General features: G+C 41.4%; 1 protein-coding gene across 1 annotated transcript in view; it reads right to left on the bottom strand.

The window, feature by feature from the left end:
• SFXN5 (sideroflexin 5) overlaps positions 1–16,701 on the bottom strand; it is a 114,993-nt gene that overhangs the window by 59,216 nt on the left and 39,076 nt on the right. The window contains exon 6 of the mRNA XM_008700487.2: positions 16,296–16,321. Coding sequence (XP_008698709.2) covers positions 16,296–16,321 — 26 coding nt within the window. The remainder of the gene's footprint in view (positions 1–16,295; positions 16,322–16,701) is intronic.

The raw sequence follows: 16,701 nt of genomic DNA, 5'->3' as shown, positions 1-16,701 counted from the left end.
TTCTGATTTATGTGGCTAACGATCTGAAAAGTAACACTTCAGCGCATGAGAGGTGCTATTTAAAGGATCCCGGCCAGTTACAGAGACTATCTTTTGTCAAGTGAATGTTTGCCCCTGACCGGTCAATTCTAGCTTAACTGAGCAACACCTCTTGTAGGGTATAAACCTGGCCCAACTGACTGGTGGCGGCTTACAATGGAGGTAGGCCAGGAAGAAAATTGTGATTGGCATTTAAATGTGTGAAAAAGCAGAGTCTGGGATGAGGAGGGTAGGGAGACACCAGGAAGGTTCTGGGACACAGCCAAATCCTCACGCAAAGTGAACCCTCCGTGGTCTACCCCTCCCCCCCGGAGACGAAGTGACCCACACCGGCACCTCCGGAGGTTTCTAAGTCCACATGCACATCTGCGGTGTTAAAACCCACAGGGCTCAGCGTATAGAATCCCAGCTCTGAATGTCCCATGACGGGGATCTGGTTTGGATGTAACGCAAGGCCCCTGGACACACTGACTGGATTCTCCGGTCTGCCCTCCTCGGTCTCCCAGCTGGATATGGGGGCTTGGGGCCTTGAGTTTCAAGGGTTCAAAAGTGACAGGGGGAGGGGAGAGGAGGACAGCAGTGTCAGGAGGAGCTCAGAGCAGAGGAGGGAGGCACAGAGAGCCCCTGGGAGGAGCCCAGGCCCACAAGAGAAACCCAGGTCCTGGCATGTGAGACATTCTGATAGCCAAGGGTGCAGGGTACGGGCTGGCCACTGGGGAAACGCGGAGAGGATAGAAGGGGGACCGCCACAGCGGCCCTGCCTCTCCCCGGCCACGTGTGCACGGAAGGGACGGGGTCGCACACCGCTTAGTGGAAACCTGGGACAGAACTGCCAGTTACAAGCAGCCACGGTTGGCGGGGTTCTTTTGGGAAGGTACCCGAAGGAGAGGTGCCATGAACCGCACCAGCCTCGGGAACAGCCTTGGGGCACTGGCTTAGCCACCGTGCTTATGTATAAATTGGGATCTCTTTGCCACACACCAAAGGGGGAAAAGTTCCCATCTTCAAATGTTAAGCTTAAAATAAGACACTACATGGGTGCCAGTGGATCTGTGAAATCTGCTGACTAAACTGGCACCAGCCTCTGGGAGAAAACCAGCTCGTTTCTCCTGAGCTCTGAAGAGTGAGCAGGGTGGGGGCGGGGTTACTCTCAGGCAAGGCGGGAACCGCACGGGGGTCGAGACCGGGATGCTCACCTAGGCAGGAAGCGTGGATGTTGTTTCCAGAAGCATCTCAGCTGAGGCATCTGCCAGCCTTAATCACCCCTTCCCTTCATCGCTCAGGGACCCAGTTGCTAGCACATTCGCCAGCACCCCATTTCTATTTTGGTAAGCACTTTAGTGGCTTCTGCATGTATATATTTCTTACTCACTCTGTCACACCAGGGGCTTCCCTAAGGTGTGGACTGGAACCTTCACTCCCCTTCAGACCAGGCATTTGCTGAGATGTTCAGTGCTACCAGGCGATGGGGGGGGGGCGTCTAGGGGAGCTGAGGTGGCCAGTGGGAGCCAGGCTCTGGTAGAAGGGCTGGGACAACCACAGAGCTCCTTCCACGAGGGGCAAGGCGGTGGCCCAGGAAGGAATGGGGCCGTAAGCCCTCTCATTGCTTACCTGCATTAAAGTGCCAAGATAGAAGGCTACCGGTTCTCCCCGTCCAACGACTCCTCACAGGACCTGGGCCAGCTATTCTGAATGCCGGGATGTGAATATTTGGGACTAGGAAGTGGGGCTAGGTGAGCATTGTCATTTTGACCCTGGCTGCCACTGAGGCCTGTTGGGAGATGCCGGAGCTCATGCTGCCCGTTCACCTCCATCAAGTGTCCCTAGGATCTCAGGGCCAGGGCACCCTATTCTCATACCCTACACATTTATTCACAGAGGGATGTTTGCTCCAGGCTGGGAGAGGATTTGTCCTCCGAGGACATTCAGAGCATCTGCTTCAGCAGTAAACCCCTGAACCACACAAGAGGGGACAGCACCCACGTTCCCAGGATGCCTGCAAGGCTCTACTGACCCTGAAATAACTGACTTGCTTGGGTAGGAAGAAGAGAGTAGAAAATGATGGGGTGTCATCAATAACATCTTCTGAGGGCGCCAGGGTGGCTCAGTCAGTGAAGCTTCTGCCTTTGGCTCAGGTCATGATCCCAGGGTCCTGGCATCAAGTCCTGCATCAGGCTCCCTGCTCGGCAGGGAGTCTGCTTCTCCCTCTCCCTCTGCCTGCCGCTCCCCTGCTTGTGCTCTCCCTCTCTCCATCAAATAAATAAATAATCTTTAAAAAAAAATACACCTTGTGAACCAGAGACAGTGCTGGTGTCCCTTGGGTTAACTACTTCATCCCAGTTAATGGCAGCCATTAATTGTATAAGTAAGGGTCCATTTGGCCTCTTATGGGGAAATGAGTCCCAAATTCAATTTCTCTGGCTTGGTAAAGAGATGATATTGCTAAGTGATGTATTTTTCTTTTTCAAATGTTGATGAAATATTTATTAAAATTACTATGGCAGATTCTTCTTGCCTATATATTAGCCATCTTCCCTCTTTCTTAGTAACAGAATCCCTATAATTGGGGGATTCTACATGAAATGTAAACAGAACTGTTGCGTGAGACTTTGAAGAAGTCTCCTTAAAGGGAACTGACTCATTTGGGAAGTACATCCTTCTATCTTTCTCCTCCCTGTAATGTAGATGTGATGGCTGGAACTCTGACAACCATATTGGGTTATGAGGTGATTCTGATGACAGAAGACAGCATTGAGAATGGTGTAGAGAAATGGAAGTCTGGGTTCCTGGTAGCATTATGGGGATCCTTCTACCTCTAAAATTCTTTGACATGAGAGAGTAATAAATTATTTTGTTTAAACCACTGTTATTTTGAACTTTTTAATATGGAGATGGTCCTAATCCTAACTGGTCTAAGCATATAGTATGCTACAAAGAAACCCACAATACATCTCAATGGCAGAACTGTAGAGGTCATAACAAAATACAACAAAGTAGAAAATATTGACAAAAGAATACGTTTTAAAAAGGCCAATCACTTGTGATTTAAAATGTGTTCTTCTGGGGGCACCTGGGTGGCTCCGTCAGTGAAGCATCTCACTCTTGATTTTGACTCAGGTCATGATCTCAGGGTTGTGAGATCGAGCCCCGGGTCAGGCTCTGCACTCAGCATGGAGTCTGATTTGAGATTCTCTCTCTCCCTCTCCCTCTGCCCCTCCCCACCACTTTTGCTCGCTCTCTAAATAAATAAATAAAATCTTAAAAAAAATAAAATGTGTTCTTCTGACTATCGAATTGATTAAAGATGATTCAAAACTATAACTTCAAACACATTTAGAAAATAAAAATACAGATCACTATATACAACCACATATTAGATACAGTCAGGTTTTAGATATACTCAGAAGCAAATTCACAGCCCCAAGCACTTTTATTAGAAAGAAAGAATGCGAATAAATAAAGTATTCAAGGTAAAAAGTAAAAAAGTAAAACCAAAACAACAACAAAAAACCCCACAAACACACCAAGGAAAAGAGGGAAAAAGACATAAAAACAAAACCAGAAATGAATAAGTTAGGAGATGAAAATAGAAGGATTGATAAATAGATCCTGGAGCTGATTCCTGGAAACGACTCTCACAAATCTGTTTATTTTAATAAAGGAGATGGAGGTGAAAAGGAGGGACAGGACTCAAAACCAATCCAAGGAAAGGTCATTATATATATTTTTAAAGATTTTATTTATTTGTCAGAGAGAGAGAGAGAGATCACAAGCAGGGGGAGTGGCAGGCAGAGGGAGAAGCAGGCTCCCCATTGAGCATGGAGCCCGATGCAGGACTGGATCCCAGGACCCTGGGATCATGACCTGAGCTGAAGGCAGACGCTTAACTGACTGAGCCACCCAGGTGCCTCTTATTTATTTATTTTAGAGCGAAAGACAGAGAGCATGGGGAGGAAGGAGAAGAGGGAGAGGAAGAGAGAGGATCCCAAGCAGACTCTGAGCTGAGCTCGGAGCCGACCCAGGGCTCAATCTCAGGACCCTGAAATCATGACCTGAGCTGAAATCAAGAGTCAGACGCTCAACTGACTGAGCCACCCAGGCGCCCTGGGAAGATCATTATATTTAAAAATATCAATATTTAAAAGTTTCCACAACAAAGACACCAAAGAGTGAAGGAGAAATAGCTGGGAGAAGAGATTTGCAATGTATATAATTCAAAGGATTATTATCCAAATATATAAAGAACTCTTACAAATCAATTAGGAAAACACAACTAATTGAAGAATGGACAGGTAATTCACAGAAGAGGAAATATAAATGTAAATAAATAGATGAAAAGAAGCACAATCTTTTTGGTATTCAGGGAAATAAAAATTAAAACCATAGGGAGAGGCTACCTTTCTTCCATTGGGTTGGCATAGAAAAAAGTCTAAAAATACAAATACCATTGTTACTAAGGTGCAGTGAAATATAGCTTTCCTGAAAGGAAATTTGGCAATAGCTATCAAAAATGTAAATGGGCATAGCCATCTACACAGCAAACTCACTTTCTAGAATGGGCCTTTGAGCAGTCTTCATATTTGTCCAAAAAGTTCACAAGGATTTTTCACAGCACTGTTATTTCTAATAGCAAATAATCAGAAACAACAGAAATTCATCACTAGGGGAGAGAACACTACTCAGCAGGAAGAAATGAATGAATGAAGCAGATCGTTATGTAGGCAAACTGCTAAGTGTAATAAGCTAATTGTAGATAAATAAGTATACTGTTACATTTTTTAATGGAAAAAATACAAAACAGAAAAGAATGTTTAAATGATGATTCTTATGTATGCAAATACCTAGAAAAAAGCCTAAAAGTTCACACCAACGTTCTAACAGAGGTTACTTCTGGAAGCAGATTTGGGGTTGAGCCTTGTCAGGGGAATGTCCACGTTTTTTGCATTGTTTGAATTCGGAGCTGAGAGAACATATTCATGCATTACTTGTATAACTTTTAAAATATTCTTTAAAAAAGTCTTGGTGGTATTTTTGAATTCCAAAGAACATATTCATGTATTACTTGTATAATTTTATAAAATATACAGAGATTTTTTTTTAATCCTGAGGATATTTCTGAGCTCCAAAGATAAAGAGAAAAAAATGCCAAAGGATCCCAAAGGGAGTGGGGGAGGTTTACCTACAAAGAAAAAGAGAATCAGGCCAACTATTGTTCATGTATGAGAGAGAAAAAAAAGATGTTTCCAGATATGCAAGGACTCAAAAAGTATATTACCCACACACTCTGAATATTATTCAAAGAAGTGCTTCAGCCAAACATAGAATACACACACACACACACACACACACACACACACACAGCCTAAATAATTGCGAAGTTTCAAACAGGTTTTAATTAAGCATCCTTGCTTTAAAAAATCTGATGAAATTTCAAATTATTTCCAAAATCTTGGCAGGTGTGTATGGGTAAAATGGTAGAGAGTGGAGTAAAATGGTAAGTTAAAAGTCTCTTCCCAGGGCACCTGGGTGGCGCAGGTCATGATCTCACGGGTTATGGAATAGCACCCCAAGTTGTGCTCTGTACTCAGCGGGGAGTCTGCTTGAAGACGCTCTCCCTCTACCCCTCCCCCAACTCACGTGCCCACACACACTCTCTCTCTAAAATAAATAAGTGAATCTTTTAAAAGAAAAGTCACTTCCTATGTGGGGAGGGTTGAGAAGGTCATATTTATTATTCAATTATTGATATTGATAGGGTAAATATAATGGAACCAGTATGTAAGATATTACAGATGAATAGTAATTAGAGAAAAGTAGGATGTTTCCCCTTCCAAACTACTTAAGAAACCAAAGGACTGTGGAAAAGATCACTCTAGCACAAATCAGGAAAAGAAGTGGAAACAACAGCAAAGCTTAATAAACAAACCAACTAACCAACTGCTTGATGGCTGGGATAAGCGGTCACAATAACCAGGGACGGAACAAATATGGACGGGTTCCACTTACTATTAAAATTAAAAACTCTTTCTCAAACTGGGCGAAGAAGTAAAATTCAGATATAGTTTTTCAGGAGACATACACTACAAGACGACACAGAAATTAAATGTCACTCATATAAAGGTGTAGGCAATGATTTACAAGGCAAATAAACAAAACTGGAATAGAAATATTGATATGAGATGGAGTAGAATTCAAGACAATATTCACTGAATCAGGGATATTTGTGCATGCATGAGTGAAAGAGAGAGAGAAAGATGCTACCATTTGTCACCATGCAACACTATTACAATACCATTGACTCTATTCCCTACGCTGTACCTTTTATTCCCATGACTTACTCATTCCCTAACTGGAAGTCTGTATCTTCGGTTCCCCTTCACCCATTTTGCCCATCCCCCACCCCCTTCCCTCTGGCTAACAATCAGTTTGTTCTCTATATTTATAAGTCTGCTTCTGCTGTTTGTTATTCATTTGTTTTTTTAATTATTTATTTATTTATTATTATTTAAAGATTTTGTTTATTTATTTGACAGAGAGAGAGACAGCCAGCGAGAGAGGAAACACAGGCAGGGGGAGTGGGAGAGGAAGAAGCAGGCTCCCAGCGGAGGAGCCTGATGTGGCGCTCGATCCCACAACACCGGGATCACGCTCTGAGCCGAAGGCAGACGCTTAACGACTGAGCCACCCAGGCGCCCTTGCTTTGTTTTTTTTAGATTCCACATACAAGTGAAATTGTATGGTATTTGTCTTTCTCTGTCTGACTTATTTCATTTAGCATAATACTTTCTAGGTCTGCCCATGTTGTCAAAAATGGCAAGATCTCATCCTTTTTATGGCTGAATAATGTTCCATGGTGTGTGTGTGTGTGTGTGTGTGTGTGTGTGTGTGTGTGTGTATACGCACACACACACACATATATATATATACATTCATCTTCCTTACCCATTCATCTATGGATGGACACTTGAATTGCTTCCATATCTTGGCTATTGTAAATAATGAGGCAATAAACATAGGACTGCGTGTATCTTTTTGAATTAGTGCTTTCATTTTCTTTGGATAAAGAGAATTACTGGATCATACGGTAATTCAAGTTTTAATTTTTTGAGGAACCTCCACACCGTTTTCTGCAGTGGCTGCTCCCGTCTATATTTCCACCAACAGGGCACGAGGGTTCCTTTTTCTCCACATCCTCACCAACACTTGTTATTTCATCTTTTTAATTCTGGCCATTCTGACAGGTGTGAGGTGATATCTCATTGAGGTTTTGATTTCCACTTCCCTGACGATGAGTGATGTTGAGCATCTTTTCACATGTCTGTTGGCCGTCTGTATGTCTTCTTTATAAAAATGTCTATTCAGGTCCTCTGCCCATTTTTTAATTGGATTACTTGGTTTTTGGTGTTGTGTCATGTCAGTGTTTTATATATTTTGGATATCAACACCTTATCGGATTTATCATTTGCAAATATGTTCTCCCATCTGGTAGGTTGTCTTTTTGTTTTGTTGGTTTCCTTCACTATGCAGAAACTTTTTATTTTGATGTAGTCCCTATAGTTTATTTTTGCTTTTGTTTCCCTTATCTCAGGAGACATACCTAGAAAAGTGTTGCTACAGTAGCTTATAGTTTTAAGTGCTACTGTAAATGCTGTCTTTTTAAAATATATATATCATATTCTAGATGTTTTTTATAGGTTCATGGGCCTCCCACAATTTTTTTAACCATTTTTTGCATACTGCTCTTACATCCAGAGAGCTTTTAAAACTAGTAGTTCTAATAGTTTGCTTATCCTCGTGAATGATTTTGTTTCCTCCTTTCCAATCCTATTACTACTTATTTATTTTTTCATGTCTTACTGTGTTTGTTAGTCTTCCAGGAAAATGTTGGATATTGGGTATTCTTACCCTGTTCCAGACATTAAGAATTTACCTTTATCTGTTTCATCTTTAAGAATGGTGCTTGCTTTGGGGTTGGGATTTTATTTTTTTAATAGACCTCTATTATTAATCTAATCTGCTCTTTTTTTTTAATGATTTTTTATTATATTATGTTAGTCACCATACAGTACATCCCCAGTTTCCAATGTAAGGCTCGATGATTCATTAGTTGCGTATAACACCCAGTGCACCATGCAATACGTGCCCTCCTTACTACCCATCACCGGTCTATCCCATTCCCCCCCCCCCCCCCCTCTGAGGCCCTCAGTTTGTTTCTCATAGTCCATAGTCTCTCATGTTTCATTCCCCCTTCTGATTACCCCCCCTTTCTTTATCCCTTTCTTCCCCTACCAATCATCCTAGTTCTTATGTTCCATAGATGAGAGAAATCATATGATAGTTGTCTTTCTCTGCTTGACTTATTTCACTTAGCATTATCTCCTCCAGTGCCGTCCATGTTGCAGCAAATGTTGAGAACTCGTTCTTTCTGATAGCTGAGTAATATTCCATTGTATATATGGACCACAACTTCTTAATCCAGTCATCTGTTGAAGGGCATCTCGGCTCCTTCCACGATTTAGCTATTGTGGACATTGCTGCTATGAACATTGGGGTGCATATGGCCCTTCTCTTCACTACGTCTGTATCTTTGGGGTAAATACCCAGTAGTGCAATGGCTGGATCATAGGGTAGCTCAATTTTTAACTTTTTAAGGGACCTCCACACTGTTTTCCAGAGTGGCTGTACCAACTTGCATTCCCACCAACAATGTAGGAGGGATCCCCTTTCTCCACATCCTCTCCAACAATTGTTGTTTCTTGCCTTGTCTATTTTTGCCATTCTAACTGGCGTAAGGTGGTATCTCAGTGTGGTTTTGATTTGAATTTCCTTGATGGCTAATGATTTTGAACATTTTTTCATGTGTCTGTTAGCCATTTGTATGTCTTCATTGGAAAAGTGTCTGTTCATATCTTCTGCCCATTTTTTGATTTGTTTATTTGTTTCTCGTGTATTGAGTTTGAGAAGTTCTTTGTAGATCTTGGATACCAGTCCTTTATCTGTAGTGTCATTTGCAAATATATTCTCCCATTCCGTGGGCTGCCTCTTAGTTTTTCTGACTGTTTCCTTGGCTGTGCAGAAACTTTTAATCTTGATGAAGTCCCATAAATTCATTTTATCTTTTGTTTCTCTTGCCTTTGGGGATGTGTCATGAAAAAGGTTGCTTTGGCCGATGTCGTAGAGGTTGCTGCCTATGTTCTCCTCTAGAATTTTGATGGATTCCTGTCTCACATCGAGGTCTTTCATCCATTTGGAGTTTATTTTTGTGTATGGTGTGAGAGAGTGGTCAAGTTTCATTCTTTTGCATGTAGCTGTCCAATTTTCCCAGCACCATTTATTGAAGAGACTGTCTTTTTCCCACCGGATGTTTTTTCCTGCTTTATCAAATATTAGTTGCCCAAAGAGCCGAGGGTCCATTTCTGGGCTCTCTATTCTGTTCCATTGGTCTATGTGTCTGTTTTTGTGCCAGTACCATGCTGTCTTTGTGATCACAGCTTTGTAGTACAGCTCGAAATCCGGCATTGTGATGCCCCCAGCTTTGTTTTTCCTTTTCAACAGTTCCTTGGAGATTCGGGGCCTTTTCTGTTTCCATACAAATTTAAGGACTATTTGTTCCAGTTCTTTGAAAAATGTCCTCGGTATTTTGATCGGGATAGCATTGAAAGTGTAGATTGCTCTGGGTAGCATGGACATTTTAACTATGTTAATTCTTCCAATCCATGAGCATGGAATATCTTTCCATCTTTTTATGTCTTCCTCAATGTCTTTCAAGAGTGATTTATAGTTTCTAGAATATAGGTCCTTTACGTCTCTGGTTAAGTTAATTCCAAGGTAACGTATGGTTTTTGGTGCTATTGTAAATGGGATGGATTCCCTAATTTCTCTTTCTTCGGTCTCGTTATTCGTGTATAGAAATGCAACTGATTTCTGAGCATTGATTTTGTATCCCGCCACGTTACTGAATTGCTCTATAACTTCTAATAGTTTGGGAGTGGCTTCTTTTGGGTTTTCCATATAGAGTATCATGTCATCTGCAAAGAGAGACATTTTGACTTCTTCTTTGCCAATTTGAATACCTTTGATCCCTTTTTGTCGTCTGATTGCTGTTGCAAGGACTTCTAGTACTATGTTGAATAATAGTGGCGAGAGTGGGCATCCTTGTCGAGTTCCTGATCTTAAGGGAAAGGCTTCCAGCTTTTCCCCATTGAGAATAATATTTGCAGTAGGCTTTTCATAGATGGCTTTTATGAGATTGAGAAATGTACCTTCTATTCCTACACTCTGAAGGGTTTTAATCAGGAAAGGATGCTGTATTTTGTCAAATGCTTTTTCGGCATCGATTGAGAGGATCATATGGTTCCTGAGTCTTTTCTTGTTGATATGATGTATCACGCTGATTGATTTGCGAATATTGAACCACGCTTGCATCCCAGGTATGAATCCCACTTGATCGTGATGGATAATCCTTTTAATGTACTGTTGGATTCTATTAGCAAGTATCTTGTTGAGGATTTTGGCGTCCATATTCATTAGGGAAATCGGTCTGTAATTCTCCTTTTTGAGGGGGTCTTTGCCTGGTTTGGGGATCAAGGTAATATTGGCCTCATAGAATGAGTTTGGTAGCTTTCCTTCTGTTTCTATTTTTTGAAATAGCTTTAGGAGAATAGGTATTATTTCTTCTTTGAATGTTTGGTAGAATTCCCCAGGAAAACCGTCCGGGCCTGGAGTTTTGTTATTTGGAAGGTTGTTTATCACTGACTCAATTTCTTCATAATTAATTGGCCTGTTTAAGGAATCAATTTCTTCCGGTTTCAATCTTGGTAGTTTATAGGTTTCCAGGAAGGATTCCATCTCTTCCAGATTGCTTAGTTTATTGGCATATAGCTGTTGATAAAAATTTCTAATAATCCTTCCAATTTCAATGGTGTTCGTCGTGACCTCTCCTTTTTCATTCATAATTTTAATAATCTGGGTCCTTTCTCTTTTCTTTTGGATAAGTCTTGCCAGTGGTCTGTCAATTTTATTGATTCTCTCAAAGAACCAGCTTCTAGTCCTGTTGATCTGCTCTACTGTACTTCTGGTTTCTGCTTGATTGATTTCAGCTCTAATTTTGGTCAACTGCTTCCTCGTGCGTGGATTAGGCCTGTCCCTCTGTTGCTGTTCCAGCTTCTTGAGGTGAGAATATAAAAACTGCATTTTAGATTTTTCTATTCTTTTGAGTGAGGCTTGGATGGCTATGTATTTCCCCCTTAGGACTGCCTTTGCAGTATCCCATAGGTTTTGGACTGTTGTATTTTCATTCTCATTGGTCTCCATAAATTGTTTAATTTGATTTTTGATTTCCTGGTTTATCGAGTCATTCCTGAGCAGGATGGTTCTTAGTCTCCAAGTGTTTGAGTTTCTTCCAAATTTTTCCTTGTGGTTGAGTTCCAATTTCAGAGCGTTGTGGTCTGAGAATATGCAGGGGATAATTTCAATCTTTTGGTATCGGTTGAGACCTGTTTTGTGTCCCAGAACATGGTCTATTCTTGAGAATGTTCCATGGGCATTAGAATAGAATGAGTATTCTTTGGTTCTGGGGTGTAGTGTTCTATATATATCTATGAGGTCCAACTCGTCGAGTATGGCATTCAAAGCCTTTGATTCTTTGCTTAGTTTTTGCCAGGGTGTTCTGTCTATTTCTGAGAGTGGAGTGTTGAGGTCCCCTACTATTAATGTATTTTTATTTATATGTCTCTTTATTCTGGTTAAGAGTTGGCTTGTGTATCTTGCTGCTCCCCTGTTGGGGGCATATATATTTATAATTGTCATATCCACTTGTTGAATACTTCCCTTAAGAATAATATAGTGCCCTTCTGCATCTCTAACTATAGTCTGTAGTTTAAAATCCAATTTATCTGATATGAGAATTGCTACCCCAGCTTTCTTTTGAGGTCCATTTGCGTGAAAGATGGTACTCCATCCCCTTACTCTCAGTCTGAATGCATCTTTGGGTTTGAAATGAGTCTCTTGTAGACAGCAAATGGATGGGTCATTTCTTTTTATCCAATCTGCAACCCTGTGGCGTTTTATGGGATGGTTCAAACCATTTACATTAAGACTGATTACTGAGAGATATGATTTTAATGTTGCCATGTTGCCAGTAAAGTCTTTGTTTGTATTGGCTGTGACTTTCTGTTCTGTATCACTCTTGGGGCCTTTTTACTTTTATAGAACCCCCCGTAATATCTCCTGTAGGGCTGGTTTCGTGGTTACGAAATTGGTTAGTGACTGGCGATTCTGAAATGTCTTTATTTCTCCATCAATTCTGAATGACAGCCTTGCTGGATAAAGGATCCTTGGCTGCATGTTTTTCTCTGAAAGAGCTTTAAAAATGCTCCCCCAACCCTTTCTCTCATTCCAGGTCTGTGTAGACAGGTCTGACGTAATTCTGATGCCTTTGCCTTGGTACGTGAGAAATTTCTTTGCCCTGGCCGCTTTCAATACTGTATCCTTGGATCTAATATTTGCGAATTGCACTATGACGTGACGTGGCGTAGGTTTGTCATGGTTGAGCTTGGGAGGGGTCCTCTCTGCCTCTTGGATACGAATGTTTGTTTCCCTCACTAGATTAGGGAAGTTTTCAGCTACAATTTGTTCAAATATCTCTTCTAGACCTCTGTTTTTCTCCACCCCCTCGAGGATGCTGATGATTCTAACATTAGATCGCTAATCTGCTCTTTTTAAAAATAAAAATCATAAATGGAGTTATGTCTCATTTTATCAAATGATTTTTCTAAATCTACCAAGATTGTCACATTTCTCCTTCAATTTGTTAATGTGATGAACTATAGTAATACATTCTCTAATGTTGCTGGTAATTCTTGGTAAAACTTATTTGGTGATGACATGTTTTAATGCATTGCTGGAATCAACTTGTTATTATTTCACTTAGACTTCTAGATGTAATTTCATAAGTGATATTAGCCTATAATTTTTCTTTCTTCCATTTACTTCTTTGGTATTTGTCTCAGAGTGCCTCATGGGTGAATTGGGGAACACTTCCTCTTTTTTATTCTCTTTTAGGAGTTTAATGAAAATTGAGTTTGGCTATTCTTTTGAGAGTAGTCACCTGGAATATTATGGGAGTCTATTGGTGATGTTTTGTTTGTTTGTTCTTTGGTGCATATATTTTATTATTTTTTTCTTTTTTCTTTTTCTTTTTTTTTTAGATTTTATTTATTTATTTGACAGAGAGAGAGAAACAGCCAGCGAGAGAGGGAACACAAGCAGGGGGAGTGGGAGAGGAAGAAGCAGGCTCCCAGCGGAGGAGCCTGATGTGGGGCTTGATCCCAGAATGCTGGGATCACGCCCTGAGCCGAAGGCAGATGCTTAACGACTGAGCCACCCAGGCGCCCCAAGGTGCATATATTTTAAACACCTGATTTAATTTCTCTCTATTCATAGTCTATTCAAATTCTCTATTTCCTCTTGGTGATCTCTGGGAAGCTATACTTTCTCAGAGATGTGTCTTGTTCTTCCAGGTCTCCAAATTAATTACCCCAGATCGTTCAGTGGATTCCGATCTTTTAAATTTCTATTCTATCGATAGTTATTGTACTTTTTATTGCTAATATGTTTATTTGCATCTTCTTTTTTCCTGCTCAGTGTTTCCAGAAACGTCTATTTAATTAGTCCTCTCACAGAAATTAGAAATTTACCCTCAAGACATATCTCTAACAGTATTAAAACCACATGCACAGGATTACCCATTCCGGCATTATTCATAATAGCAATACAGTGGAGATAGTCTAAATGTCCACATGCAAAAAATTAGCTGAATTAATTATGGTACTTCCACATAGTAGACTACCATATAGCTATTTAAAAAAAAGAATGAGGAAGACCTCTATAAACTGATGGGTCGTGATTTCCAGAATATGTCATTAAGTGGAAAAAACATTGTGCAAAGAGTATACATAGAATGCAACCTTTTGTATAAAAGGAAGGGGAAATATGTTTGTATCTGCTTATTTTTACAAAAAGAAATAGGAAGGATGAAATTGTTTACCTACAGAGGATGGGTGGGCAGGAGAGAGAAGGGATAAGGAAGGGAATGGAAATTTTATCATGCCTTTCTTGTATAGCTTTGACTTTTGAACGATGTTAATATTTTACATGTTTCCAAAAAGAAATCAATAAGAACAGGGAAGCCACTAAAACTGAATGCCAACGACGACAAGTAAACCTCACTGCATATCAAAAAAATCACAACCACACAGAAGAAACCCGTTAATTCAAACAACTTTTGAACACAAGTCTCCGACTATATACTCTCAGTAGGATATATTCTAAGAACGGAAAGAACTTCAAAGAAGTCTTGAGTTTCACTTAGTACACTTTTGGGGAGTAGGGTTGGTGTGGCAATTCCGAAATTCTTTCATTCGTGTGTAAGATCCGACAAGCGAGTACGGATATGGTTGCTGGATTCTCATTCAGGCAGAAGGGAGAGAGAACTACGGAATGGGAGGAGGGCAAGACCTCTAAGATGCTGGATTGGAATTACTGGCATGAACTCATCACTCTGAAGTTGTATTTCCTAGCTCGGAATGCTAAGAGGGCCTAGAAACAACGACGCTCCGGCAACAGTGAGCACACCTCGTGTTCAGATCTTGGTGTCCAAATGCCATTCCCCTCTGAACGGAATAAGAGCTCTCTGGAGAAATGCATGATTCCAGGACTGGGGCACAGAAGCTACAAGAGGAGTCCGGAATAGCCACATATTGTGCCAAAAGCATCGACGTTCTCAAAGGATAAGGAGGACACGTCAGATGGACAGAGAAGCTGCTTTAAAGGGATACCACTCGTCACATTTGGCACAAGCTGTGTATCAAAGTGAATAATAACAGAAGTGAATTGTTACCAACTGAATACACTGCAGAATGCACTGACCACTGACCAGTTTAGAAACATTAAAGGGGGAGGCAGAGGAGGGAAAAGCTCTTATTTACAGGAGGGGGCCCCCAAATAAATACAGAAGGAACGACATCTACGAAATATATAGGAAACTTGGAGCCTAGGAAATGACTCTGTTCTCAATCAGTTTTTCACTCATGGTTTTAGTCTCTGTTGGTCATTCTTTTCTTGTTTTCGGTTTTATGCTAATATGAAGAAAGTGACTATAAACATTTATGTAGAGATCTCGTGTGGACACATGTATTCATTTCTCTTGAAGTAAATGCCTAAAAGCATGGTTGAAGGCTCCCACTGGGTGGAAGTCTATGTTTCACTTTACAAGAGACCACATACCGTTTCACACCCCCTCCCCCCCGGCCTGACCCCAGTTCTAGGATCACGCACTGCCTTTCATTGTTCTCTCTTTAACCTTGTGGTATCATCCAGAAGAAATGAGGGGAAACATTTTCTAAAAGACTTGTACAATCATGTTCTAAGCCGCACTGTTTGTTGTGAACTCCAAATATTCACCAAAAGCAGGATGGATAAATACCTTTTGATATAGTTATAACAATGGGGATATGATGCAGTCAGCAACGAGAAAAGAACGAATTAATACCCCATGCAACAATATGGATGAGTCTCCAGAAGCCAGACCAAAACAGGTACATCCTGATGATTCCATTTATAAAAAATTCAGGATTGGCCATGGAACACAGTGAAGGAAGTCAGAAAAGTGATTCCCTGTGGGAAAGAGGGGTGCAGGAGAGGTTCCTGAGATGCCGCTAATGCTTGAAATCTACTTAAGTGAGCGCTACTTGCACGTGCTTGCTTTGTGAAAACTTACCACGCTACATTTAGGATGAGTGCAACTTCCTGTACATTAGTTTCGCTCTAATACATACATTTTTTTAAAAAGAGCAAACTTAACCCTGATTCCAAAACTAAGCAAAAAGAATACTGAATCCTTTCTCACTTTAAACTTTAGGTTTTAGAAGGCGTGCTTATTTTCTGACTTCCTAAGCTTTGGGGGAAACTTCCCTGTAACTAGCACGTCCTAGTGACGATACTCGGGATGGGAGCGTGCAGGGAGAAAGGCACTTCGAGGCTCTGTGTTGAGTGCATATCGGCACGCACGCCTTTATGGAAAGAAATTTGACAATACGCGTCAAAGAGAATTAAAAAGACTTACATGCCACTTTATCTGATAATTCCCCTCCAGGAATGTATGCTAAATCAACAGCTCAAATATTTATGAGCAATGATGTAAAGTTACACATTAAAAAATGTTTTAGAAAAGAAAACCCTTTGAAGGTCATACTTACAATTGGCGTTCCAAAAGGAATGTAACCTGAGGGGGAGAGAAGAGGGTCAGGTCTTCCGGTCCCACCCCACTCCACCCCATCCACCTCTCGACAGAGACACCAGAAGAGAGTTCTGGGTTTGGTCTTGTCAATGGCCCCGACGAGGCACCTCCAGCCCCCAGACCTTTTCCTGGCTCAGCCCTCCCCAGGATAGAGGGCTCCTCTGCGTCCCTCCACCGCCCTCTCTCTGTCCCCCTTTAGCCAGACAATTCTTACTCCCCTCCAAACCTCAGAGCCCATTGCTGAGGGCAGGGCTGCCCACTGCTGGGGGGGCCACCACGCTACACTCAGTGTTCCTCCATGAGGTACACCGTCCCCGGCCGTCCCCGGCCAACACTCACTACACAACCCACGCTGTCTTCACAGC

Source organism: Ursus maritimus, unplaced genomic scaffold (assembly GCF_017311325.1).
Source record: "Ursus maritimus isolate PB19 unplaced genomic scaffold, ASM1731132v1 scaffold_6, whole genome shotgun sequence".
Lineage (NCBI taxonomy): Eukaryota > Metazoa > Chordata > Mammalia > Carnivora > Ursidae > Ursus > Ursus maritimus.
The sequence above is the reverse complement of the archived record's forward strand: the minus strand, read 5'-3'. Positions and strand labels throughout refer to the sequence as shown.